This window comes from Gastrolobium bilobum, unplaced genomic scaffold, assembly GCF_033153095.1.
Source record: "Gastrolobium bilobum isolate Gb01-03AN ecotype WA unplaced genomic scaffold, APGP_CSIRO_Gbil_v1 utg35590, whole genome shotgun sequence".
Taxonomy (NCBI): domain Eukaryota; kingdom Viridiplantae; phylum Streptophyta; class Magnoliopsida; order Fabales; family Fabaceae; genus Gastrolobium; species Gastrolobium bilobum.
Window position 1 is genome coordinate 1 of NW_026898223.1, and position 26,889 is coordinate 26,889.

Here is a 26,889-nt window from a genome sequence, read left to right on the forward strand (position 1 = left end):
TGGGACGTACCGTTTAATTCTCGACAGTGGATTTCATTTGGACTTATGTGAAACTCTTTATGTCCCTTGTATATTTAGGAATTTAGTTTCAATTTTCAAACTTTTAAATTTGGTAGTGGTAGTTTCAGTTTGTACAAGCACAATCATTTGATTGGCAATGATACTTTATGTGATGGATTATATAAATTATGCCTTGATAATCTTTATGCTGAAATGCTTATGACTCTGCATCATAATGTTGGTACTAAATGTGCCTTAATTAATGAATGTTCTGCTTACTTGTGGCACAAACGTTTGGGACACATTTCCAAGAAAGAATGAAAAGATTGGTGAAGAATGAAATCATTCCGGATTTAGATTTTACTGTTTTAAATGTTTGTGTGGATTGTATTAAAGGAAACAAACAAAACACACAAAGAAAGAAGCCACAAGAAGCACTCAGCTTCTTGAAATTATACACACTGATGTATGTGGTCCGTTTGATGTTAATGCCTCCAATAAAGAAAAATACTTTATCACCTTCATTGATGATTATTCACGTTATGGTTATCTTTATTTGCTGTATGATAAGTCTCAACCTGCAAATGCTTTAGAGATTTATATTAATGAAGTTGAAAGGCAATTAGACATAAAGATGAAAATTGTCAGGTTTGATAGGGGTGGCAAATATTATGGAAGGTATGATGAAAGTGGACAACATCCGGGCCCATCTGCTAAATTTCTAGAAAAGCGTGGTATTTGTGCTCAATACACAATGCCCGGTACACCACAACATAATGGTGTATCAGAAAGGCGTAATAGGAGTATGTTAAGCAATTCTTCTTTACCCATTTCATTGTGGACTTATGCTCTAAAAACTGCCATGTATGTATTGAATAGGGTTCCTAGTAAGCCAGTTCCAAAGACTCCTTTTGAACTTTGGACTGGAAGGAAACCTAGTATAAGACACCTACATGTTTGGGGTTGTCATGCAGAGATTAGATACTACAATTCGCAAGAAAAGAAACTGGATGCAAGGACAATCAGTGGTTATTTCCTTGGTTATCCAGAAAAATCGAAAGGGTATAGATTTTACTGTCCTTATCATACTACGAGAATTATTGAATCTGGAAATGCAAGATTCATTGAGAGTGGTGAAGTTAGTGGGAGTGAAATACCACGTAAAGTGGATATTCATGAAGTGAGAATACAAGTTCCATTGACTTGTAGCTCTAACAAAGTCGTTGTTCCTCATGTTATTGAACCAATCAATAATAATGAAGGACGAGTTAATGATCCCACTACTCATGAGGAAATTATCGTTAATGAACCAAATGAACCCATAGTAGAAGAACCACAACAAATAGCATTAAGAAGATCTCAAAGAGAAAGGAGATCTGTTATTTCTAATGATTATGTGGTATATCTACAAGAGTCTAAATTTGACATGGGTGTTCAGGATGATCCAGTAACGTTTTCACAAGCCATGAATGGTGATAAGTGGTTAGATGTCATGAAAGATGAGTTGAAATCTATGGAACAGAATGAGGTTTGGGATCTTGTTGAGTTACTAGAAGGGTGCAAGAGAGTTGGTTGTAAATGGGTCTTTAAGCCCAAACGTGACTTTAGGGGTAACTTGGAACGTCACAGGGCCAGACTAGTTGCAAAAGGATTCACTCAGAAAGATGGCATTGATTATAAAGAAACTTTTTCACCAGTTTCAAAGAAGGATTCTCTAAGAATTATTATGGCATTGATGGCTCATTATGATCTAGAGTTACACCAGATGGATGTGAAAACTGCCTTTCTAAATGGGAATTTAGATGAAGATGTGTACATGGACCAACCAATGGGGTTCATAAAAAAGTGTAAAGAGCACATGGTGTGCAAACTTAAGAAATCAATATACGGACTTAAACAAGCTTCACGACAATGCTACCTTAAGTTTAATGATACCGTTGTTTCCTTTGGATTTAAAGAAAACATTGTTGATCGATGTATATATCTGAAGATCAGTGGGAGCAAGTTTATATTATTGATTCTGTATGTTGATTATATTTTGCTTGCAACTAACGATCTTGGTCTTTTAAATGAGACTAAGAAGTTTCTCTCTAGTAACTTCGAAATGAAAGATATGGGTGAGACAGCTTATGTGATAGGAATAGAAATATTTCGTGATAGATCGCAAGGACTGTTAGGTTTGTCTCAGAAAGCATACATTAATAAAGTTTTAGTGAGATTCAGAATGGAAAACTACTCATCATCTCCAGTTCCAATTCAGAAAGGAGATAAGTTTAGTCTCATGCAATATCCCAAAAATGAATTGGAACGAAAAGAAATGGAAGCAATTCCGTATGCATCATTAGTTGGGAGCTTAATGTATGCTCAGACTTGTACGAGACCAGATATTAGCTTTGCAGTTGGGATGTTGGGAAGATACCAAAGTAATCCCGGTATGGATCATTGGAAAGCTGCAAAGAAAGTTCTGAGATATTTGCAAGGAACTAAAGGTCACATGCTTACTTATAGAAAGTCTAACGACCTTGAAGTGATTAGATACACAGATTAGGATTTTGCAAGATGCGTAGACACAAGAAAGTCTACCATTGGTTACCTGTATCTTTTAGCTGAAGGAGCTATATCATGGAAAAATGCGAAGCAGACTGTAATTGCTATGTCCACTATGGAAGCTGAATTTGTGTCATGCTTTGAAGCCACGATTCAGGCTAAATGGCTACGAAACTTTATTTCAGGGCTTGGATTGGTCGACAACATTGAAAAGCCGCTGAAAATTTATTGTGATAATTCCGCAGCAGTCTTCTTTTCTAAAAATGACAAGTATTCCAAAGGTGCTAAACATATGGAATTGAAATACTTTGCCGTTAAAGAAGAGGTTCAGAAACTTAGAGTGTCTATAGAGCATAATAGCACTGATCTTATGATAGCTGATCCCTTGACGAAAGAATTACCGCCCAAGACGTTTACTGGTCATGTATGTAGAATGGGCATTATGTCAGCTAGTGAATGATGATACTTATTGTTATTTATTAATTGTTGACACTCTGAGCTCATTGATGAATATATGTTTCTGATATTGTCTTGTTTTCAATTTATGTATGCATGCAAGTATATGTGATGATATTGAAAATATTTATGGTCCATAATGAAGACATTATTGTTGGACATAATGTGTACTTCCTATTAGAGTATCATGTTAGGAAGAAGAGTCAATATAGTGGTACATGGAAAAGACTATGCCGACTTGATAGTATAGAACCGCCATGACTCATGTTGATTTCATTTCTAATAATGAATTATGATGAGGTCAATGTATGGAACCTTTAGCCTAGTAAATGCACATTATAATGAATGTTGATTAAATCATGAAGGGACACCTCATGACATGAGCCAAGTGGGAGAATGTAAAACTATTTGTCTCATGTATAATATTAAGTGTCATTTGATTTAATTAATAAAAGGGCATAATGGTAATTGATTGTTAAGGGAAGTTACTTAAAGGTGTAACTGTTGATAGGTGCAGTTATAAAAAGGATAATGGACAGTTTTCTGATATTGGTGTCTGAGAGAAACTGACGTCCATCTGGGTCTGCCCATGAGAGTTGTATCCTATCCCTATCAGAAGAAGATACAAGAACAGAAAAGGGTCAAGACTCTGAAAAAGTATTCCACTGTTAAAGATTTTTCGCATTAATGGACAAAGGTATGTTTATGTGAAACTCATAAATTCTAAAGATCCTCTTTCATGTTCTTGATGTGATTGTTGTTGAACATGAATTAATGATTAATGCTTACATAAAGTTGGCACGACTATTAAGCAAATTATACTTAAGAAGTAAACGATTGAGGTTGAAAGCAATGTTAATAAAATTGGTCTGGTCTAGTCGGATCGACTCGGGAATTGGTAAATTGGTCATATAATTGACCCGGGTAAGCAATGGACCGGCCATACATCAGAATCGGTGTGATCCAGCCAATTTTTGTGAAAATTGGTGACCCGTCAGTTAACAGGTGACCCGGCCCGATACAAAAAAAATCATAATAGACATATTTGAGTATTTTTTATTGACTTACATATGTTATGTACCTACAACACTAATATTATCTCAATTATGCATTATACAAAAAAAATTGATTTGATTTATAATTAGAAATGTCGTTTACTAAACCTGAAGCCCTGTATCACAATCATTATATTTTTGTTTGATTCTTCATTGGATAATAATGTGTGATTTATTATTTTTTATATTAAAATATTTGAAATTTTTATCATTTTTTTACATATTTGAGTATGTTTATACTTGTTTAATATAAATTATAAAATTACATATAATTATCACGTGATGCGGTTCAACAGTGATTCACTGATAGAATCAATAGCTTAGTAATCTAGTAAATTGACCATGTCAATCAACGATTTTAATTATGATTCGATTCATATAAACAATTTTTTTTTAATAAATAGAATAAGTAATTTAAATGTAGTGACAAAAACGAAACGCTAATCCCAAAGAAACCCTAATTGAGACAGACTCCTATCACTTTCAGTTGTACTTGCAAAAAATAACACGTAACATGCATATCCTAAGGCAGTGTTTGGGAAGCCGTTCAACTTACCTAAAAGCTCAAAGCCGAAATCACCATTCACCTCAAACGCATCCTTTAAAAGCAGATTCCTTTCTATTTTCCAATGTGCCCCACACCCTTTTCCCTTTATGCTATTCCATTTTTCCCAATAATGTATCATAAAGCCAGGAACACCCAAACAGAGTGCTAGCTCCAAATTGTTCTCACCATTTTGAGAGAGAGAGAAAGACAGAGAGAGAGAGAGAGAGAGAGAGAGAGAGAGAGACAGATTAGGCCATGGCTACTGAAAACGTTGTTGTGAAGAGGCAAAGAGATGAAGAAGAAAATGGGGTCTCTGTTTCCACTGTTTCCATGGATATAGAAGGTGGCAAGGACCCAAATTGTAATGGTATATCATCTGTGATTTCTGGGTGGTTCTCTGAAATTAGCCCAATGTGGCCTGGTTAGTTCTATTTCTCCATACCCTTTTGCCTTATGCTTCCAAAAGTTGTGCCTTTTTTTGTTGTGTTTGGTTGCTGGGAAAGGAAATTAAAAAACGTTTAAACTTGTTTGTTTGTTTATTTGTATGGCTATGGAAAACTTGTAACTTGTGGGGTTTGTCTCTGTGTGAAGAGATTTGGATTTGGTTATCTATTTTGATTTTATGGTTCAGGTGTCTTTTCTTTGATTTTTGTCAAAATTTCTTCGTTTTTCGCTCGCGATTCTGAAGTTGATGTCTGATGAATTCTGTTTCTGTTTTTTAACTTTTATTTTACAAAGGCCATGTTCGTTAATTTATCCCTGGCAGGTACCTGCACGTGTGTACACATGTATGTAGCAAGCTTTTTACAATTGCTTTCACGGAGTAATTGATTTTGTTATGGTTGTTATTTATAACTGATTATTTATAACTTTTTATTTTCCACATCTTATATGCCTGCATGATTTGTTGAGCTTGATGTTGTGTGTTTTTATTTTGACATCTGAACATGTTGTAGTTTAGTTCACTGTCGTGCTTAGCCGATTCTGGTTCAATTTTAAGACCCAAAATGGATCATCTGTAAAGAGTGTAATAAGAATATGAAATTTCACTTCCAAATGTGTTGGAAGAATTCCCATTAGAAGTTGAGTTTCTATTAAACATCCTTTGTCCCTATCTATCAATGGTCTTGCCTCTGCGGGGTTTGCTCTACTTAATGTGGCTTCTCTCAGATCTTCAGGTATTTGGTTTCAAACAAAATGAAAGATGGTTGCTTAGAAAAAAATATTCTGGTCAAATAATTGTGATGCATGGTCATTTGCATAAATGGGCCTGTAAATAGAAAGGCATGCACAAGAACAAATACTTCATAATTTTAAATTGGCAGTTGTCATATGCTATCACAGAGAGGATATAATCTTTTTGTCCTTTCAAGGCTTGCTTTTCTTCTCCTTTTAGTCGTACATCACCTGTTATATTTTTTGCGATTGAACCTGCCCCGTTCTTTTGCTCTGCCCCACCCGTTTCCTGAATTCATGAGAAGTCAGGGTTACTTTTAGATAACTAAGATGCATTTGGTATCACACCTATTTTTGCCAGTAAAAACTGCATGCATACCAATGAAAGAAAAAATAATCTTTCCAATTTTCTTATATTCTTTTGTGTGCGATGTGATGTCAATCCTATGATGATTGCATTTGATCTGGTTGTTTAGTTACATATATTTTTGGTGGAAGATACATCTTGTTTATCACTAACAAAAGTAGGTCTTCAAATTATTTTTATCTGCAATGAATATCTTTGTGTACATCTTATGGCATTAATTTTTACAAAAACCAAAGCATTGCTAAAATTCTAGAAATATTTGCACATAGTAATATTTTTTTTCCTTTTCAATAAAACTCAAGAAATTGTGGTTTTATCTTTTGTAGTAACAATCATGAATTAAAATCTGGTTGTAATTTTGCAGGAGAGGCTCACTCCTTGAAGGTAGAAGAGATTTTGTTTCAAGGAAAGTCTGAATACCAGAATATCTTGGTCTTCCAGGTACACAAGGGTCCAGTAAAATTTTAAGTTACTATTACATTTTCCCTTTTTCATGCTCCTATTGATATTTTCAATGCAATGTGTTAATGTCTTTTGCAGTCATCAACATATGGGAAAGTTCTTATTTTGGATGGAGTCATTCAGCTCACAGAAAGGGACGAATGTGCCTACCAAGAAATGATCACTCATCTTCCTCTTTGCTCTATTCCAAATCCCAAAAAGGTCTTCGATTCTTCTATGCTTCCTGGAAATTTTGGTATATGTCTAGGTTGCATGTTTAGTCACCAAATGTATGTACTTTTTCTCACTGTAATTTTCTTTTCTAGGTTTTGGTTATTGGTGGGGGTGATGGAGGGGTCCTGCGTGAAGTATCACGCCATTCTTCAGTTGAAAAGATAGACATTTGTGAAATTGACAAGATGGTTGTTGATGTAAGGCACACAAAATTTTACTCTCTTCTTTCCTGTCTCTAACCAAAGCTAAATTATGTTGCTGCAGCCTATTATTTTGCTCTTATATATTTAGTTCTCTCTCTGTCCCCCTAGTACTTCTTGATTTGTGAGAGTTTTTCTGCTTAAGGAAATTGGTTATTGCTGTTTTGTTCTTTTCCCGTTGGCCTAAAAAATCTACTCTCTATGCTCAAAGACTTCTAGTAGCAATATATGCTTAATATCGAAATCTAAGTCCTCATCCTTTGCAGGTCTCCAAACAATTTTTCCCTGATGTAGCGGTAGGGTTTGAGGATCCACGTGTGACACTTCAAATAGGCGATGGTATGAGCAGCTATTCTAATTTCTCTCCTTTAATATTTTCCTCTTTTTCGAGAAGTTTATTTCATGATGACTTTTCTCACAATGGTCTAGGAGTTGCATTTTTGAAGGAAGCTCCAGAAGGAACTTATGATGCAGTTATAGTTGATTCATCTGACCCTATTGGTATGTTATTGTAATACATTCTAGTTTTTCTGGTCTACTTCGTGGTATAAAATTGTTTTGTTTACATATGGTATCCTTAAGGTCCTGCTCAGGAGCTTTTTGAAAAGCCCTTTTTTGAGTCGGTTGCAAAGGCTCTTCGCCCAGGAGGAGTTGTGTGTACTCAGGCAGAAAGTATATGGCTTCATATGGATATAATTGAGAACATTGTGGCCAATTGTCGTCAAATTTTCAAAGGCTCTGTCAACTATGCTTGGACTACAGTTCCTACATACCCAAGGTATGTTTTACAATTTATTTATTTATTTTGTCCATTTTTCCTATTTTAATTCTGCAAGACGAACTCCTATGTATTTGATTACATGTTCTCGGTATATGAATTCTGCCAGAAAATGGTCATTTCAAATTGAAATCCCTCAAGCATTATGCCAATGCTCCAGGCTTTTTATCTTTTTCTCTTTACATCCTCTAGGAGGACATGTTGTGGGTTGTACATGACAATATTTTGTTACATTATGAGCTTTTTGTGTTGGGAGGGTGAGAATGTTTATGATTATCCATGTTTATGTTGCTTTCATTTTTTTTCATTTCAGTGGGATGATTGGTTTTATGCTTTGCTCAACTGAGGGACCTCCTGTTGATTTCAAGCATCCAGTGAATCCCATAGATGAAAAAGAGTGTCAGAAGTCAGTAAGACCTCTGAAATTTTACAACTCTGAGGTATGCTGTTCCAACCATCTTTGCATCCCCTTCCCCTTGCTCTTATATATAGTAATTACTATATAATTATAAAACTATAACTCCCCATTAAACCCCGATTAGCGAGGGTGGGACGAGAGCAATCCTTGTAGGCAGTCTTACCCTTGCATATTTGTAAAGAAGTTGTTTCCCGGATTCAAACGTTTGACCTTTCAATCACGAAGGAGTAACTTTACCAGCTTGCCCTCTTTTAATTATTATATAATTAGAGAGTTTAATATTTCATAACCTAAATAAAAACCCAAATTAAATGAAAAATAATACAATAAGAAAAAAGAAAAAGAAAAAGAAAAACATATAAAATAGAGCATGTTGATTATATTGAAAGGGCAACACTCCCCTGCATTGGGGCAGGGTTTTTTTACTCCAGTTGATTTTTCAGTACTGCTAATTCTTGTCTTTAACTCTTGGCTTCTGTCTATGTTTGCCTTTAATTCCAGATTCATACAGCATCTTTCTGTTTGCCATCGTTTGCGAAGAGGAAGATTGGTTCTAGCGCAAATTGAGAAGATTTTCAAGAGCTTGAAGGAGTTCGCTTGGCTGTTTTAGAAGTCCAGCATTCATCCTTATTGGGATTGGTCCACCTATCAATGAACCATGGAATAAGTCAGAGCTTAAATTTGACATTGGAGAGTAACTTTTATTTCAGAAAATGAGTTGTAGGTGATAATGATACTGTTGATGGATTCAGCTATCAGTAACTTTCCTCAGAAATATGATTGACAATGTTTTGCTGTAAGCAAACATTTTTGTTTAATGCAAATGATTGCTTTTTATATGTTTTGAAATTGAAATGCTTTCTTATGATCTTCTGTGTGTCTTGAGTGCATTTGGCGTGATTAGTTTCTATCAAACTAATTGGGGTTGACAGTTAATGAACCCAAATAAAAAGCAAGCAAATCCACTGAACTAATTTTTTATTGATTAGAATGAACAATAGGATTAAAAGTCTAGCAATCCTAAATGGGGTTTAAACGTGATTGCAATTGTAGTCATGAAGCCAAAATTACCTGCTCTATAATCTATCTTTTTCTTCTTATTTTTAACTCTAGAGTGTGAACCAACCCATTCTTATTTATATCTTTTTGTTCATATTACTTGGATAATCTATACATTCATTCACCCGGGAAGCGCTGATAAAAGCTGCTTAAGCTGCTTGACATCTTGCATCGAAACTGATTAATCACAATGAAACAAAATTTTTGTTAACTATTAAGCTTATCAGAATCACACACTTACAATACAGTACATGATAACATTTATTGTTTAATCATCTTAAAGAGGCTGCTTAACCAACTAGCCACTTTAACACTAGTTCTGAACTCGAGTTTACTCTCTTATTTTTGTGCTCAGCAACCAGTTCTCAATCACGAACCACTCTTGACATCTTTGCCTAATTCCTCATCAGTCTTCTTTTGCAAGTTTCTCTCCTTGCAATCATGGAAATAGATCATGCAGACCACCCATTTCAGCGGATTCACCATGCAGAACAAGCCAACTTGTATCAAAATTTCACTTCCTTGTTCATAGCCTCCAATATGGAGGCACAAAAGCCTTAAAAGATGTCCCCAAGCAAAGAAAATCAGCATAAAAAAGAGCCCCCTTCTGCGACAGCCTCTGCTGAAATAAACTGAAAGTGCTAATGCATCAATACCATATATCCCCTCCAATATTGAGATCACAAGACTCATATTCCACACGGCACTCCATTCCAAATACATCCTCAAGATATTTGAAAATGCCATGCTGCAAATCACTGCAAATATCACATAGCAACTCAAGTCCTTCAAGAAAACATGGTAATTTAAAACTATCCACAGTAATCCAAGCTGGTGACTAGTTGTTAACAAGAGAACATAGATGGAAGTGAGAAATGAGCCTCTCAAGTTTGATGGGTCAAGGGATTTTTGAAACATGTCCTTGAGAGTCATTTTTTTCTCTTCTGAACGTAGCTTTGAAGCCAAATTTATAGTAACAACTGCAGAGCCAACCTCTAAGACATAGAGAGGCACCATGTAAATGAATCCAAGTTGAATCAACTTGAGGAAATAATCCATATTGAATCTGTCAAAAATGGAGTCATAATAATAATAATGAAAGTGAGCACGTGGTGGGTTAACAATATTAGAGGTTTCAAGAAGGGTTTCTTGGAGGTAAGTTTCAAAGTAAACCATGACACAAAAGAGAGGAAGAGAAGTGAAAAAGGTGAAGATGATGAAGTTGAGGTTTCTGAAATAGATTATAACAGCTTCCCTGAGGATATCAGATACCTCTAGCTTCTGCTTTTGCTTAACTTTATTGCTTTCATTCTCCATGTCTCTTCACTTCCAAGAACAATACTGAGGTTACTGACCCTTATAAGGTGAAGGTTAGCACTAAATGAAAATCCATAGACTAGTCTTATCTCTTGTTTCTCCATTATTAGAAGGAGAGTGTGGACTGGGGAGAAGACTTGACTTATCATGTTTGTTAGGTTAAAATTTAATAATTGATGTTTGACTTATTTTTTAGCATTCTTAAAAATCAATTTCACATTGACTAAAATTGATTTACAAAACAAAGTAAAAATGATTTTGGGTGTAAAATTTGTAAAATCTTTAAAAATATATTTATATTTATATTTGATAGTATTTCTGCTTTATTTACATCAATATTAATATTAATATCATCTTTATCCCAAAGTAGTCGGTGATCATTATTTCAATAAAATCTTCTAAATTCATTTTTAAAATGATTTTCTCAAATATAAATTTAATTTTTTTTAAATTTATTTCTTCAAAATTAATTAGAAGTGTGTAATTTTTTTTAAAAATTAATTATTTTGAATTCTGTAGTAATTTTAACTTAAAAGCTTATAAAAACACCACCAAGTTTTTCTTGTTTTGTTTCAAATAATAGATAAACTTATATTTTCATTGCCAAGTATCTACCTAGATAGATTTTTAGACCTTCAAGCTTCTGCCTGGTGCCGGTGTTTGCTTTTTTGGTTTGTGTACGTGTGGGCTGTGGGTGTTTATGTGTATATTTGTTTATAGGGAATTGTTTTTCTTATTTATAATGAGAGAAAAACAATCTCCTACACACGTGGCCAGTTCTTTACCGCTTTGTGCGCTGACCTGGGGTGAAGAATTAGTCTCATGATTATCGGCTGTAGGGATACCCGGATGTAATCCAAAAAAAAAAAACAATCTCCTACACACATATATGAAAAAAAGAGGAGAGAAAATAAAGGAGAGAGAGAAAATTTAAAGTGGGTCTCATATTCAATTTGTATCTAGTGCATGAGATAATTATCTCATATAAAATGAGATAATTATTTCCCTTCTTTATAACATGTTCCGATTACTGTAATTGCACAATTGTTAGTTGACAGTACTGCTAACCATGAACAATGATTAGCATGTGTATATGGAAAATAGAGCAAATGGTAAAAATAAATAAAATGAAACATTTTGAAATTAATAAATTAATAAAAAGGAAGCGTGGAAGATATTTAGGGGGGTTTAGTATAGGAGAAATTTTTTTTAACCAGGTAAATATAAATAGTGGAGAAATGGTTGTAAACAAAAATTAGTGGGAAAATTTTAAAAAAGTTGTTTGGTAGATCAAAATATTACCAGAAAATTAATTTAAATTTTTGAATTCCATGTTTGGTTGAAAGTAAAATATAGATGAAAAAATGGGTTGAAATTACAAAATTAACCTTTTTTATTTTTGAATATGATCAACCATTACCCAAAATGACAGTTTGTAAAAGACAACTTAATTGGTGTCATTGTTTCAACAATTTTTACTTTCTTGGAATCCAAATTACGTATTCAATTTTTACTTTCCCCCACCCTACCCCCAAGAATACGACCCTCATAATGGTTTTATGGAACAATGCAAAACAAGAAATTTTGCAAAGAAATGCTGGGGAAAGAATTTTGCTACCCAAATTTTTGTAACTTTTGTACCAAACTTAGGCAAATTGAAAATCCATTTCAAGTTGCCTAGGTATCTTTGCCAAAACCCCTTACCAAACACCCTTTAGGGGGCGTTTGGTTTCGGAATTTTTTTTGGAATAGTAGGAAAATGTAATAGATAGAGAAATGATTGGAAAGATAGATAAAGTGAGATAGGTAGAAAAATGTAAAAAAAGTAGTTTGGTAGGGAAAAACTTTACTGGGAAAATTAGGTAACTTTATGAAATCAACAGTGCATTAAAAGCCAGATAACCGGTTTTCTGAAAAATCCCACCTTCAAATTGGGTTTCTAAACAGTACGGATATCTATGTTTCTCATAAATTCAGACAAATTTGATAGATAGGTTTTTGGTGAAAATACGTTGAAACAAACATGGTGTTTCTAAAAGCCATACTTCAAAAACATAGATATCCGCTGAAAAGCTCCCAACCAAACACCACCTTAGGGATGTTTGGTAGAAATTGTTTTTTTAGGATTTCTGGGAAACTTATGGTGGTAATCATATTTACTCACGTTTGGTACAAGATTTCTAAATCTTTTTCGAAAATCCGATTTTTCCGGGATTTTATTTTATATGCAAAATTTTCTGAAAATACCACCTGATCCAGGGTGGTATTCTTGATTCTCATGGCAAAGAAAAATTTAATACAACTAAACATAACATTAAGAAAATTAACCCAATATTCTTGAGAATATTTTGCCTACCAAAAAACTCATTTTCCTACCATATTCATGGAAATCATTATTCCCGAATAAAAAAATATTCTCCTCTACCAAACACCTTAAATATTTGTTTTGTTTGGGGAATTAATTACGGTTAGGTTTTATGAATCAAAATCTGGCAGATGAATTGTAGCATGGGGACTGAGTGGTGGGAGAGGACCTCGATTCGAATCCCACTGTTGAGATATATAGTCTCACATGGATTGCATGGGCAACTAATGTGACCTTTATAAGGCCTTGGGCACTTCCACCCTTTGAGCTAGCTTTTGAGGTGGTGTATCCCAAGATTTTTTACATGGTATCAGAGCTTGAGTGACTATAAGGTCACAAGTTCGATCCTCACCGCCCCCCACTTTAAAGTGGAATTAAAATAAAAAGCACAAAAAGGTAAAACCAAAAATTGGGCTTGTGCAATATCCACACTTTTAGCCCAATGGGCTCTCGTGTGAGGGGGCGTGTTGAGATATATAGTCCCACATTGATTGCGTGGACAACTAATGTGGCCTTTATAAGGCCTTAGGCACTCTCACCCTTTGAGCTAGCTTTTAGAGTGGTGTATCCCAAGATTCTTTACACCCACCAACACCATCTGGAGAGGGGCATAAGTACCGTAATCTTTGGACTCGCACTCGAACTCTGGATTAGTCCCATAGGTGGCTCAAAGAGTCGAACCCAGAGGGGCATAAGTACCGTAATCTTTGGGCGCTCGCACTCGAACTCTGATTAGTCCCATAGGCAGCTCAAAGAGTCGAACCCATAAGAATACCAGGGGGTTCTGATTCGCCTCAAAGAGGTAATTAGGATCAGTTTCCAAAAAAAAAATCTGGCAAATGAATCGTAGGCTTTTCCGAGAATCTTGGATGGGGTAATTCACGAGGAATATTTCTTGGCTTCGAATTGGCCAGGGAATGGGATTTTAGAAGAATTTGGTTTGAAGATGACTCCAAATTACAGAGCTAGTGACTTATTATTTAACATGATCATATAATATTAAATGATCTTAATCATTCATAAATAAATCAATCGTTATTCTTCAATCACGTTCTATCTCAATATTTTATCTCTGCAAGTTAGAAACTTCCATCCGTACACAACATGATTGATTATTCAAAATAATTAGTTTTAAAAAAATTACATACTTCTAATTAATTTTGAAGAAATAAATTTTAAAAAATTAAATTTATATTTGAGAAAGTCATTTTAAAAATGAATTTAAAAGATTTTATTGAAACAATGATCACCGACTACTTTGGGATAAAGATGATATTAATGTAAATAAAGCAGAAATACTATCAATATTAATATTCATTGAGAACAAATTACCCCTTAATAGGAGAGAGTAGCGCCATTAGGTAGAGTAGACGATAAGAAATCTCATGAAGTTCCTATTTGAAACACCTGTTTCTAACTGCATGTTAGTCCGTGACCTGGAGGCCTCACGTCCAATGAAATTTAAAACATAAATCAAAATGAAAGACACCATGATTTAACTACTAGTTATTCCATAAAATGAAAGTACTTAAAAAACATAACTGACTGACCAGATCAGCATCAACAAAATATAATAGAGAAAACTATAGTGACATGCACGGTGCTAAATGTCATTGATTTGCAGTAAAGCAAAGCAAACTGGTAACTTCAACAACGCCACAAAAAAAAAATGGGGGGCGGTGGGGTGGAAGAGACACCGAATTCCTCAAAATCAACCATCCAATGCAATCAATACTGCCAATCAACTGGAGTTAATACACTTAATTAAGAGCGAGCGATAGTCAGCAAAACAAAATTGCAGACGGAAGATAAGTAGTGACCCAAAGATCCCAGTAGCTGATGATAACAGAGACACAAAATTCTATGCAAAAGCTAATCAGCCAAGTAGGGAAGCTGACAAAAATCGAAGGGCACGAAGTGGAGAATGGAAGACATTTGGCTTGTGCACGCTTAGTTTTAAATAGAATCGATCTTTCAGATCTCACATCTCATACATCATTTAAGTTCTTGTGTATCCATTACTGGATAATAGATGAATTGCCGTGGCAGAGTACCCCAAAAAGTGTCCAACACAACCTAGATGCTGTTCATTGCAGTCTCAAGCGCTTACCATGCGGACCACAGATGAAACAAGAAACATTCTAATCGAGATGCAGACATTTAGAAGCAGCAACCATCAATTTAACTACACAGAATGGTGAGAAGCAGACACTATATGCAGCTACTCACTAAACATGGCCCAATTTGACTCAATTTCATGAAGATGCAGCAAGTCAATAACTACATACTATCCATCCACCTTTAGACTTCTCCAATTCAAAAGGAGGATGCAACTGTAGCATTCTTTTCCTGAGTCAATAAAAAGGTCATACGCAACCAACTTGCAGACATTGCACTTTTAGTCAACTTATATGCAGAAGAAACAAGATGAGATGATTGTAGAGGCATGTAGCAGAGAAGCAGACAAGATGAAGTGGCGGAAGTAGAGGCATGATGTAGCAGAGAAGCAGACAAGATGCAGTAAGTGGTGAAACGATGCTGTTTTGGCCCATAATCACACCTCAAAACAAAGAAACATAAACATTTTAGGAACCTTTAATGCAAACATATAATATGTACCACAGTGGATTAGTAAGACTAAAAACAAACAATTAACATAACTTGCTATATGAACTGGGAAAGACTAAAGCAACCTTCAGGTTTCAGTAAGCTGAAGTGACAGCCGTCGCAAAAACAGTGTCCAACGCACCCTTTTGGCGGCCACAGCACTTTGCAAGTGCCATCAAAATCCATGTTCCTAACAAGACCCATTTTCATGACATCAACATACTTAACATGTCCGTGGTATGCTCAACCAATCCTAGAGGAACTACACTACAGCAGTGAGGCCTTCCTAACAATTATTGAGCATTGCCTTCAATCACATTCTGATTTTAATCTCTGCAAAAAAAGAAATCATAAAAATTTAAATTAACATGGGTAATAAGTTCTCATGTCATTCTTTAACTCAAATCAACAAAAACAACTGAGATGAACATAGTCAAACTTACCCATTGGCATAAGGTGAATCACGGCGAGAACGACGGTACGGAGGGGACCTGCTGTAGCTGCGACCACGGGGAGGTGTTATGCTACGTCGTCTTGGAGATCTTCTCCCACGAGGGCTATAACTCCTAAAAATGAAGTAAATCCAAAGGATGGATCGATATTAGGTGCCAGCTTTCATGAATCTTCTAAAACCCAAGAAGAAGACGTGAGAAGATACATAATTTAACAAAAGATTTGCTACTAGAAAGTGCCTTTTTTCTAAGACACTTATCATAATGCATACAGAAAATATAGACAACTACTAATGAAGATCATTTTGGCTGGCTGCCACACACATTCAGATATCTTCTCTAGTCACACAGACTGATGATTGTCACTCAGACTTATTTTAGCTTATAAATATCCTTCAGTCTGAATGCCAGAATAGACTAACAATACTACAGACTGATGAAAACCAGATTTCTCCAGGTGGAGAGAAAATTAAATTAACTAAATAATATGAAAAAATCGGTATAACTTCAAGGAGACAGGATACAAATACACATTTAAGAGAGCCTACAGTAAAGAAGGTGAACGAATCTACCATATTACCAAGGTATCAAAGGAAAGATAGGAAGTTCTGGTGCTACGAGTAAAAAAGGGTGGTTCTCTACATAATTTGCAAAACAAAGGCACCAAAGCTATAAAATCTCACAAGAACAGAGACCCAGCATAAGGAAAATTTAAAAATAAACAAGATATTTTGCATGTCATTTGACTCTTCAACAAGCAAGCTAGATTAGGCATGTTATGAGTCATGCAAACACTCCATAGACAAATCTCTGTACCCATATCATTGTTTTACATTGCCTAGCATGTGCAGAATTTCTGTCCCCAAAGATAAAGGCTTAGATACTAAAAAAAATATTTGAAATGCAGACTTTTTTAATTCATATATAGCATGTGCATATAACAAACACACCTGCCACCATACCCATAACTTGGACTTCTACGACGTCGATAAGGACTAGGACTTCGTCTCCTTCCACTACCTAGGCCCCTTGAACCAATGCGCAGGCGACACTCTCGAGCAAAGTGACCAGGTTCACCACATTCATAGCATTTAAGGTCCTCACCTCCACGTCCACGCCCACCACGGCCTCCACCACCCTTAGAATTATGAGACAGCTCTACCCGCCAGCCATTTTTTCCTATATGAAGTTCAAACATTAATACTCAACTAAAATATAGATGATGCAAAAAAGCACAGGAACAAATTCTTAACAAGGACAGTATACACAGGGATTGATAATTGCCAAATTGACAATGAATGAAAACTACTGACCGTCCAAGGCATGAATCGCATCAAGTGCATCCCTCCTATCATCAAACTCGATAAATGCATATCCCGGTGGTCTACGAGCAACCCAAACACTGCATTGGGCAATTTTATGATAATCAAACATTAAACAAAATATAGGACCCCTAACCAACCATACATAGAACACAAGAAATTATGAAACATGACTAGCACATACAAAATGATTCTAAACACCAATATCTCAACTATTCCATTTTTTAATCAAAAAATAGTCACGGATAAGACCCAGGACACATATAGAGCATATCACTGCCAATACACAAAAATATATGAACTCCCTGTCTCAAATTCAAGGCTGTCAAATAAAACACAGTGAACTTTACAAACAGAGAGATTTCGAGATTGAAATTAAGGGGAACAAAAAGAAAAGATCAACGATAAGAAATGAACAAGCTTTTTGGGGGATTTTTTTTCTTTTTTCTTTTGGTAAAAAGAAAACGAATTATTGGTAAAGAACCCCAATTTATGAATAATTGACTATTAATTTAAGTCAGCAATCAGTCACTCATTAACCACTATTTTAATATTGATTTTCACTATTCCTAAACTGAATTTTCTTTTTCAATTTTCGTGATTTACCCTAGAAAAAAAAGAATATTGAAGAGAATTTACCTCCGGAGAACACCGTACAAACGAAATTCATCTTCGAGATCCCTCTCAGAGACTCGAGGGTCCAAATTCCCGACATAAATCCGAGACATTTCCCCGATACCAGAATCACCCTATGAAAATTTCAGAAGAAAAAAAAAATCAAATCACCGATTATCTCAAAAATGAAAATAAATAAACAAGTAATCAACGGCAATTAGTTCGAGAATCGAGTGCCGAAGTGAACATAAACTGAAAACTTTGCATGGAAAACCACTTGGGAAAGAAAATTTAGGAAAAAACTTTGCGTTGATGAAAAATATAAGTAAAAAATGGGCGTGGATCGTTACAGTTACAGAGAGAAGGGTGTTTGGCGAGGAAGAGTGAGATGAGATCATCAGATCAAAGCTCACCTGAAAGTGAAAGAAATATCGATGATTCTTGATGAAACGGAAGGGAATTCGCAGAGCTCTAAAACCCTCAAACTGCTAACTTTTATCATTTGTTCTTACACAGTTACACTTCAACCATTGCGTTTTGGGCTGATGAGCCCTTAGAAAAGAAACGCTCCGGGCTCATGGCCCAAAAACGAAAGAAATTATATATTATATAGGGAATGATATTGTGACAACCAAGTTGTGTTACTACCAAGTGACTACCAATCAATCTCATCGTTAGATTGATTATGTTGATCCAAGGATTATATTTATTTCCATCTTTGTATGGTCATTATTCTCCATATTTAAAGTGAAAGCATTAAATATGGGAAATCATAATCATACAAAGGTGAAAATAAATATAAAGCGTTATATATGAAAAATAACTTTCTTCATTGCATTGCTCACCTGAGTAGTAAGGAACACTGACCAAAATGTCACTGTTCACCAACTTTTTTACCTAAATGCCACGCAAACAGTGTTATTTTCCAATATGCCACGGGGGCAAGTTCGCTACCCTAAGTAGCGAACTCGGTTTGCTGACGTGTCACATTTTTTGTGGATAACAAGTATCAAATTTTTTTTTAAAAAAAAATGAAGGTCGCCTGCCATGTAGGCGAACTTGGTTAAAATCAAGTTGGTGTCCACTAGAAACGTGACACGTCAGCAAACCGAGTTCGCTACACCGGGTAGCGAATTTGCCCCGTGGCAGATTGGGAAATAACACTGTCCGCGTGGCATTTAGGTAAAAAAGTTGGTGAACAGTGGCATTTTGGTCACTGTTCCGAGTAGTAAAGGTATTCACGGTTGGATCAGATCGGTTTTGAAAATAAGAATTATTCGATCCAATTCTTTCGATTTGATCATGTAATCATCCATTCAGTTTGGATTTTTTTTTCAAATCCGATCCGATCCAATCCAATTTTTTTCTGTTTGGATTGGATCGATTTTTGATTTTTTGAAAATTCTAAAATTTGTTTCATAATTATTGTGCAAATAACATCTTTTGTATATATTGGTTTTATAATTTTTTTTTTTTGAAATACAAAAAATCAGTAAACAATAATATAGTTTCTTTTTTTTGGGCAATGAGATATGAAGCTCTCTCTACACAGATGAAATTTTGTTGATGAGATGTGACTAGGTTTTTTCTTGGGTTTAGTTGATGAGTTAATGGATCTTGGGTTTAGAAATTTTTGGGCTATGCTTGGGGAAAGGCCCAAGTAGGTAGATGGGAATTAATATATTGGATCAGTTTGGATTGAATCGGTTTTCATCAACCAATCCGAAAATCGATCCAATCCACTTAATTTTTATTTTTTTTTTCGATTTTTGATTTTTCGGTTCAGTCACCGCGGTTTGAATCGGTTGATGAATACCTGAGTAGGTTTAACTTCTGAAAGTTATAGAACGATGGTAGCTCAGTGGTAGTTCAAGAGAGTTGAGTAAGTGAAAAGAAAAGGTCTCAGTTTAATCCTTATATGTCACATTTGGGAGTATTTAGATATCTTTATTCTTGACCCACCTCGCACTCTGTATTAGTCTCATAGTCGGTTCAAAGAATTGAAACTTGTGGGGATATCAGGGGAGCCAATTCGCCTTAAAGAGGTAATTATAGTTGGATTAACTCCAAAAAAAAAAAAACTTCTAGAAGTTACTATTGGGTTATAGGAAGAGCCTATGGTAGAGGAGATCTACTATCATATTGGCAAAACTATGTACTCTTCATAAGTGAGCTCAAATACTACTTTTCAACCTAAAACTATGTACTCTTCACTTAATATATTTTTAACTAATGTGGGACTTCACTAATCACACTTAAATTCTCATCATAACATTCTCCCTGTCAAGTGTAAGTTTCTTCGAATATCCCAAAGGTCAAGTACTCATCGTGCCTCCAACTAAACTCCTGATCGCTCTAATCGAACCATCTGCTCTGCACTGTTAGAAAAAATAGTGCGTCTTTTATGTTTCGGAAAAGGAGAAAAAAGAGATTACGAAAATGGATCATCTTATATGTTATTCAACATGATCATGTAATGTAAGAGAATCTTAACCATACAATGGTGATAATTTCATAACTACTTATTCCAATATATTTTCTCTCTCCTCCCTCATCACCATTGATTTACCTTTATATGGTTATGATTCGCCCATATAACATGATCATGTTAAATAACACATGAAAGGATCCACCCAGAGATGACACATAATAATTTTCAAAGTGGAAAATTTCCCCTAATGCAGTGGAGTAAAATCACATGACTTAGTCAAGAAAATCTTCTACTATAAGAATAATATGATTACAACAATTCTTCCGTTATCACTCACTAGAGGATTACACAATTTCTTCACCTTAAGAAGGATAGAATACACTCAGTTTATTCTTTGAAAATAGAGGGATACACAAAAGTCTTCACCCTCTCATATAATGGAATACAAAGGTTAACTCTCACAAGGAGGTATACTCTCTATCTCATCGAGGATTTCTTTGCATATGCCTCACGCAGAATTTCTTTGCCTCAACTTGTTGACCATTAAATGGTTGATGGGATTGTGTCTGTACCGAGCATTTGGAAATGATTGTAGTTAGCGTTCGTGTTTGTTAGCTTTCCAAGCCTATGGTGAGGTATTAATGAGTGGAGTCAAGCCTTGAAGTAACCCCATAAATACTAGAAGAAGCCTATGCTTAAGGGGAAGCGGATATGGGCCTAGGACACACATTTGAGAAGGATAATGTTAAGATTAGAATACAAGTGTGAGTAATGAAAGTCTCACATTGGTGAGAAATATGCTAAGTGATGACCATATAGGTGTAAGGACCCATAAACCTAATGCCTTAAGGTTTTAGGTTGAGATTTTATGCTAGATATTCGTAGCTTAGCCTATATGATAGTAGATCACCCCATACCATGGGCTCGTTGTTGCGACTTCGACAAGTGCACAAGTCATACAAGTAATAAAGTGTAACGAGTACGGGATCGTTCCCACGAGAATTATAATTTCAATCACTAATTCACTACTTCCGCTTAAGTTGGACAATCAATTATGAATTTTAATTTGGATTCGAAATTTATAAAACTAAATAAAGACAAGAACAAGAATGTAAAATTCGGATTGCTTGACAAATAAGAAAAGTAGCTATGGTTCAACTTCCTCCAATCTCCCATTTATGTTTTGAATTACCTCTTTCAGATTAAACGTCCTTAATATAAAGCCAATCGATTCGACTAATTTAATTAGGGTTCAATCCCTTGATGCCCTGAATCTTTATAATCTTGAAAGAATCATGGTTCTCCGATTAGTCCTCAAGAAATAAGCCTTACATTCAAAAATAATATGATTTCTTAAAACCCTATGTCTATCCCTAGCTACAGATAAAAACTTAGCCTAACATGGTAAAATCAAGAACAAAAGAAAAGGATAAATCTTCCCCAAACTCTATTGATATGATAGTATGGCGAGTCTTCAAGGCTTCCAGTGCAAACATGATTCAAACTCGTCTCCGGCTCTTAAGAACATGAACTACGTGCTTCTATGCTTCAAACTCAGCTTCAGCTCTCCAAAGATGCAATTCCCTTTAAAAGGTTGAAGAATCAAATAGGCCTAAGTTAGGTCATAACGGACGTTTAAGTGCGGACAAGCAAGCTTAAGCTCTCTTGGATGGTAATGAAGACTCGCCTTAGTGCGCTTAAGCTTCTTTGTAGCGAGCTTAAGCGCTCTCTTCGAAGAGAAACTTTAGTATGACAACGGAGTTAGCGCCCTATAGAGAGTTTAAGCTCTCTTTTCCAGAAGATTTTAACTTCTTCTGTGCGTTTTATGTGCTTAAGCTCGCAATGGGGAGCTTAAGCGTCATCTTCAAACGATGGACTTGCTTTTATTGTACTCTTTGTGACTTCTATGATCTTCAATTCCATGCTTCAAGTCTTTGAACTTCATTCTTGCTCCAATTTATGCTAATTTACCTTGAAAAAAAGGGGGAAAAAATCAATTGTTTAGTTCATATTTCAATAATTCATGCTTTTTCACTAATTAACCCTAATTCTCATGCATTTGACTAGATAATTCATATAATTTTAGCCCTTAAAATATGATAAACTAGAGGTTTATCAAATAATTTCCAGATTTGAAGATTGTTGTCCCTAGCAATTAACTAGAATAAAACTATGGAAAAAGAGACGAGTAATTGTGCTCAATGAACTATCACAGAAAACTGATTTGAATCAAGATATTGGAGTATTCAAACTTTGTGTACGAAAAACAACAATAATGCACCAACTCAAGCAAACATTCATAATTCACCAGTCATAAAATCATAACACGGGTTCTTAAGATTAAGAGTAAGAGAAATTAAATCTCTCACTAGGATCAATACTACCATATGCTTGGTTATATTCTCACTTTCCACAGTCTCGTTGATAGGGGTGTAAATGGGCCAGCGGCCTACAGCCTGACCTATGTTGGGCCTTGGCCTTAATGAATAATAGAGTGGGCTTCGACTTATAGGAGAGCCTTTTTAACAAATAGGTCATAGGCCAACTGTGTCAAGTCTTGCCTAAAGCCTTGTAGGTTGGCCTATTTAATTTTTTTTAAATAAAATAATATTTTTATTCTAGGTGGATAAGTACTTCAAACCCTAATTTCTTTTGTGCAGCACCGCTTCTTGATAACTTATATTTTATTACACTTATTTTTTACTCTTGATTAGTATTTTTAGGATTTATTTGATTAACATAATGATTTTTAGAGTTAATTTAGATTTTTAGTTTTTGATTGAGTTTAATTTATTTTCGTCAGAATATTTTAGCTTTATGTTACATCTGTATTTTGGCCATATCTCGGTCCACAGTTGTCAGATTGACTCCTTTCTTGTTGGGTTTTTCAGATAACGCAGAGGGCTACAATTCTTATGAAGAGCTCGAAGCCTAATTCGGACTGGAAGCTGGTCGCTTTTGGATGCCAAGTAGGACGCATTTTGCCGAAGTTTTATTTTATTAGTGGACTTGTAATTTAAATTAAAACTCAATTACTTAAGTGGCCCAAAGCCAAGTTTTAGTTTTATTTTATTTTATTTCATATTATAAACAGATGGACCGATCTGAGTTGAGCCGTAACCCGATTTGGGTAGGGGTATATGACGACAGAGTAGGAAACTTTTCATCATTCTGTAATTTTTGAATTTTGGGATCAAAGGATTTTCTCTAGAGCGTTCTTCGTGTTCTTCATCTTTTTCTTCTTCTTCTTTTTATTTTAATTTTTAATCATGTTTATCCTAGCCATGCTAAGCTAAAACCCTTTAATCAACCTAAGGGGAAGAAGGGATTCCATGGAACTGTCTAGAGGATTTGCGATCATTCTCTAACCAGATTTGTTTCTTTTTCCTAACTCAGATCGATAACGTGAGATTGTGGATATTCGTCCCGAGGTTCGCGATTGCGATTATGGAAAAAGAATGATCATCAGATTTGATGATCAGATTGTTCTCAATTGAAAATAAGGATTCTGATTCAATTGAGATTAATCGCGAATTTGGTAATTTTTATCTAAGAAACGACATCCTAGGAACCCTAACCTTAGGTTGGTTAATATTTAATTACGAATTTTTAATCCCAATTTTTATATTCTGTCTTTTGATAATTCAACCAAAATCCAAAACCCCCCTTTTTTATTTTCTGTTTTCATAAGCGATTTTTACCAAAACAATTTCCTTGAGAGACGACTTAAGGTTTCCACTTTACTGCAAATTTTCTGAACTTTAAATAAAATAATTTTTAATTTTCGCGAGTTCGACAGTTCGCGCCACTTCTCATTCAGTGACTTCTCTTTCTCAAGCTCGTTTCTCAGTTTCCTCTTTGCTCTTAGAACTTAACACCGGCAACCACCCTCATTCTCTTTGACGTGCTTGTAGCCGGCCATTTCCCATAAACTCTGTTTAGGTACGCTCTTTCTCTCTCTCTTTCTCCTAATCTTCTTCTTTCTCTCCCAAAAGCCCCACTTTTGTGATCTTCTTTATGGTACACAGAACTTGAAGAACCATCCATTTTCTATGTGCGTGCGAAATCAATGGAGTAACAAGGTTGAGTGTATACCTTCCAGCTGGAATTAAAAAGGGTGTGAATCCTCCTTCTCTCTGCTGTGGGTAAGAACTTTTCTTGTCTCTTCTATTTTTGGATTTTATGGTATAAGGATAAAAATTAAAAGGGGAGTGTTGCATGTAGGGGAGAGTGGTGTTCCGTGTGCATGTCTTATCGGTTATTGTTTGATGTACTTTACTAAAATCAATTTCAAAATTGTTTGTTGTGTGAAGAAATGAAAGTTGTCTGAAAGTATCGACTATCTGAAATTTTTCTGATGTGTTTATCCTTTCTCGTTCTTATTGGCTATCTGAAATTTTTCTGGTTTTATCCAATTTGTTTGCTGTCACTGTTGAGTTTGGTTTAAGCTAATTTTTTTTGTAGTATAACTTAAAGATGTCCTAAAAAAAAGGGAGCAAAACAATCATTTACCCAAAATTTGTAAAATTAATTCTTGATAAGGAGTGCAAACTAGAAAGGTATCCTTAGACTAGTTGTTGAATGCTGATGTATTAGCTTTAAAGTTCATGCATTTGTATGGATAAATATCAGATTGAAGTCATGTATGAAAGATATGAAAAAGATTGAGAACTTTTGAAATAAAATGGCTTATAAACAAAAGCTCTTTATAATAACACTTAATAATTTATTCCCTTAAGAGCATTCCCATGGAGACTGCACGGATCAACGACTTCAACAAACAAAGTAATTTGGATAACTGTAATTTGGGTTTCTAGTTTTAGTGTACATGTATATAAATCACATTCTTAATTGTCTCATTCATGGTGAATACTAAAAATATTTAATCATTTTGTGTTTGGGACAACATTGCTGAATACTAAAAGTATCATAATTTGCTTGCTTTACCAAAAAAATAATAATTATAATTTGCTTGTGAAATTATAATCTATTATAGTAAGTTAGTAAATTATATGTCTCATCTCTCATCAAGTGTGTGATTGTTTTGTTTTTTGTACCTTTTTTATAGGCATAGAAAATTGACTCTACTCCAAGTGCAAGTGGTAATGCTACTGTTAGCGTACCAAGTGACCCCAATCAACCTCAAGTAAGGGATGAACAACGAGAAGAAGTAACTGATTCTGCAGCTGCAGCAGATTCTGCAGTTGCTGCTGATAGTGAAAATTCAGTAATAGAAAAAAAAGGCGAAAAACATCAGCTGTTTCGAATGAGTTTCATGAAGTTACTCTCCCCAATGGTCAACGAAAAGCAGTTTGCATTATGTTGACTCTTTCTTGCCTGTCATTTTTTATTTCTTATGAGAAATGTAAGTGCATTATGAATGGAACATTTTCTGCTCGGTACAATTATTGTCTTTGCTCAGTATCCGCCTTGGGAGGCCTATAGGCCATATCAGACTTTTTAATTTTTAAGAATAGGCCAGACGTGGCTATAAACGAAGCCTTTAATAGGCTAATAGGCCAGATAAGCTCAACTTTTTTTACGTAGCTTAGGCCAGGAAGGCCAAAGCCTGGCCTAGCCTGACCTATTTACACCCCTACTCGTTGATATACACAATTGATCAAGAGGGCTTTCATCAAGGTTGTAACATGGCCTAGGCAGAGGGGAAGAAAATATCTGAGTAAGTGGCTTATAGGTCAAAAATCAAATTCAAAAAGGAACCGATATAATTGTTTAATACATGGCAAACATCTTCTTCTTATTTCAATTTCTCCCTTTTTTTCTTCTTTCACTTATTTTTGTAATATAAAAAATTTCTTTCCCTTAAGCAACTTTTCCTTTTCCTAATTTTTCTTTTAATTTCACTTCCTTTTTCTTTTTCAATACAGATACACATTTTGCCCTTTTCTTGTCATCTAATTATTCCACCTCCTTTTGGCTTTTGCCTCTTTCCACCTCTCTTTCCATACTCTAGAGTTTGATTATGTCAAAAAAAAAAATTCAACTATACTCAGCTCCTCATTTAAATTTGAATTTCAATCTAATTTTTGATGAGGATGTGTATGGAGTGGCTATTCATAATTTGGGTATCGTCGAACAAATAGACCTAGGCTCAAGGGGCTTAATCAAAGGATTAATACACAGGGTGGCTATTTGGCTATCTAGCTTTAAGAAAGAAATGCCTCTATCATTTCAAGAAGTATATACCACAGACCATTCCAAGTAAGAAACAAAACAAGTTCTAGAGTGATTCAAACAGTGAAGTGCACACACAAAAAAATCTGTTTAGGCTCAAAAGCTCACGGCAATGGGTGCAAAACTTATCTTCTACTTTTTATCCAAATCACTCTAGTTATTTTCCTAATATTCCAGTGAATTATTAAACTTGCTTGACTAGTGCTCATTCAATTGTGAAATTAGTATTCATATCATTATACTCCTGATCTAGAAAAATAATCAATTTCCTGTAAAAATAATCCATCTATGCATACATGTTGATCAA

The 26,889-nt window shown here is 35.0% G+C and overlaps 3 protein-coding genes across 5 annotated transcripts; 1 reads left to right on the plus strand and 2 right to left on the minus strand.

Moving 5' to 3' along the window:
* The first annotated feature begins 4,762 nt into the window (after window positions 1-4,762).
* Window positions 4,763-9,028, plus strand: LOC133313984 (spermidine synthase 2). The gene is made up of 9 exons (XM_061515410.1): window positions 4,763-5,026; window positions 6,513-6,589; window positions 6,689-6,811; window positions 6,916-7,020; window positions 7,290-7,362; window positions 7,453-7,524; window positions 7,606-7,801; window positions 8,115-8,241; window positions 8,721-9,028. Exons 1-9 carry the CDS (start codon window positions 4,861-4,863, stop codon window positions 8,784-8,786), a joined length of 1,005 nt encoding a protein of 334 aa, XP_061371394.1. The 5' UTR covers window positions 4,763-4,860; the 3' UTR covers window positions 8,787-9,028.
* A 320-nt stretch (window positions 9,029-9,348) lies between these two features.
* LOC133313995 (uncharacterized) lies at window positions 9,349-10,694 on the minus strand. The gene has a single exon (XM_061515426.1). The coding sequence runs from the start codon at window positions 10,593-10,595 to the stop codon at window positions 9,648-9,650; it is 948 nt and encodes a 315-aa protein (XP_061371410.1). The 5' UTR covers window positions 10,596-10,694; the 3' UTR covers window positions 9,349-9,647.
* A 3,818-nt stretch (window positions 10,695-14,512) lies between these two features.
* LOC133313989 (serine/arginine-rich splicing factor RSZ21) lies at window positions 14,513-18,483 on the minus strand. 3 transcript variants are annotated; one of them, XR_009751886.1, is made up of 7 exons: window positions 18,370-18,483; window positions 17,981-18,090; window positions 17,333-17,421; window positions 16,970-17,198; window positions 16,011-16,133; window positions 15,654-15,900; window positions 14,513-15,520 (listed from the first exon to the last, which is right to left on the minus strand). XR_009751886.1 is itself a non-coding variant. In XM_061515416.1 (6 exons), exons 2-6 carry the CDS (start codon window positions 18,067-18,069, stop codon window positions 15,894-15,896), a joined length of 525 nt encoding a protein of 174 aa, XP_061371400.1. In that variant the 5' UTR covers window positions 18,070-18,090; window positions 18,370-18,483; the 3' UTR covers window positions 14,513-15,893. The 3 variants fall into 3 exon arrangements, 2 of the variants coding, with proteins under 2 accessions (XP_061371400.1, XP_061371399.1); XM_061515416.1 differs by having other exon boundaries at window positions 14,513-15,900; window positions 16,982-17,198; XM_061515415.1 differs by having other exon boundaries at window positions 14,513-15,900.
* Window positions 18,484-26,889: the final 8,406 nt, after the last annotated feature.

What these genes read in the sequence shown, in the direction of transcription:
- LOC133313984 (XM_061515410.1), top strand. Translation starts at nt 4,861, where the DNA reads ATGGCTACTGAAAACGTTGTTGTGAAGAGGCAAAGAGATGAAGAAGAA. An exon ending in AGAATATCTTGGTCTTCCAG is followed by an intron (nt 6,590 to 6,688) that starts GTACACAAGGGT and finishes TGTCTTTTGCAG; the next exon opens with TCATCAACATATGGGAAAGT. An exon ending in ACAGTTCCTACATACCCAAG is followed by an intron (nt 7,802 to 8,114) that starts GTATGTTTTACA and finishes TTTTCATTTCAG; the next exon opens with TGGGATGATTGGTTTTATGC.
- LOC133313995 (XM_061515426.1), bottom strand. Translation starts at nt 10,595, where the DNA reads ATGGAGAATGAAAGCAATAAAGTTAAGCAAAAGCAGAAGCTAGAGGTA.
- LOC133313989 (XM_061515415.1), bottom strand. Translation starts at nt 18,069, where the DNA reads ATGTCTCGGATTTATGTCGGGAATTTGGACCCTCGAGTCTCTGAGAGG. An exon ending in TTGTACGGTGTTCTCCGGAG is followed by an intron (nt 17,422 to 17,980) that starts GTAAATTCTCTT and finishes TGCCCAATGCAG; the next exon opens with TGTTTGGGTTGCTCGTAGAC. An exon ending in TGCGATTCATGCCTTGGACG is followed by an intron (nt 17,199 to 17,332) that starts GTCAGTAGTTTT and finishes AACTTCATATAG; the next exon opens with GAAAAAATGGCTGGCGGGTA.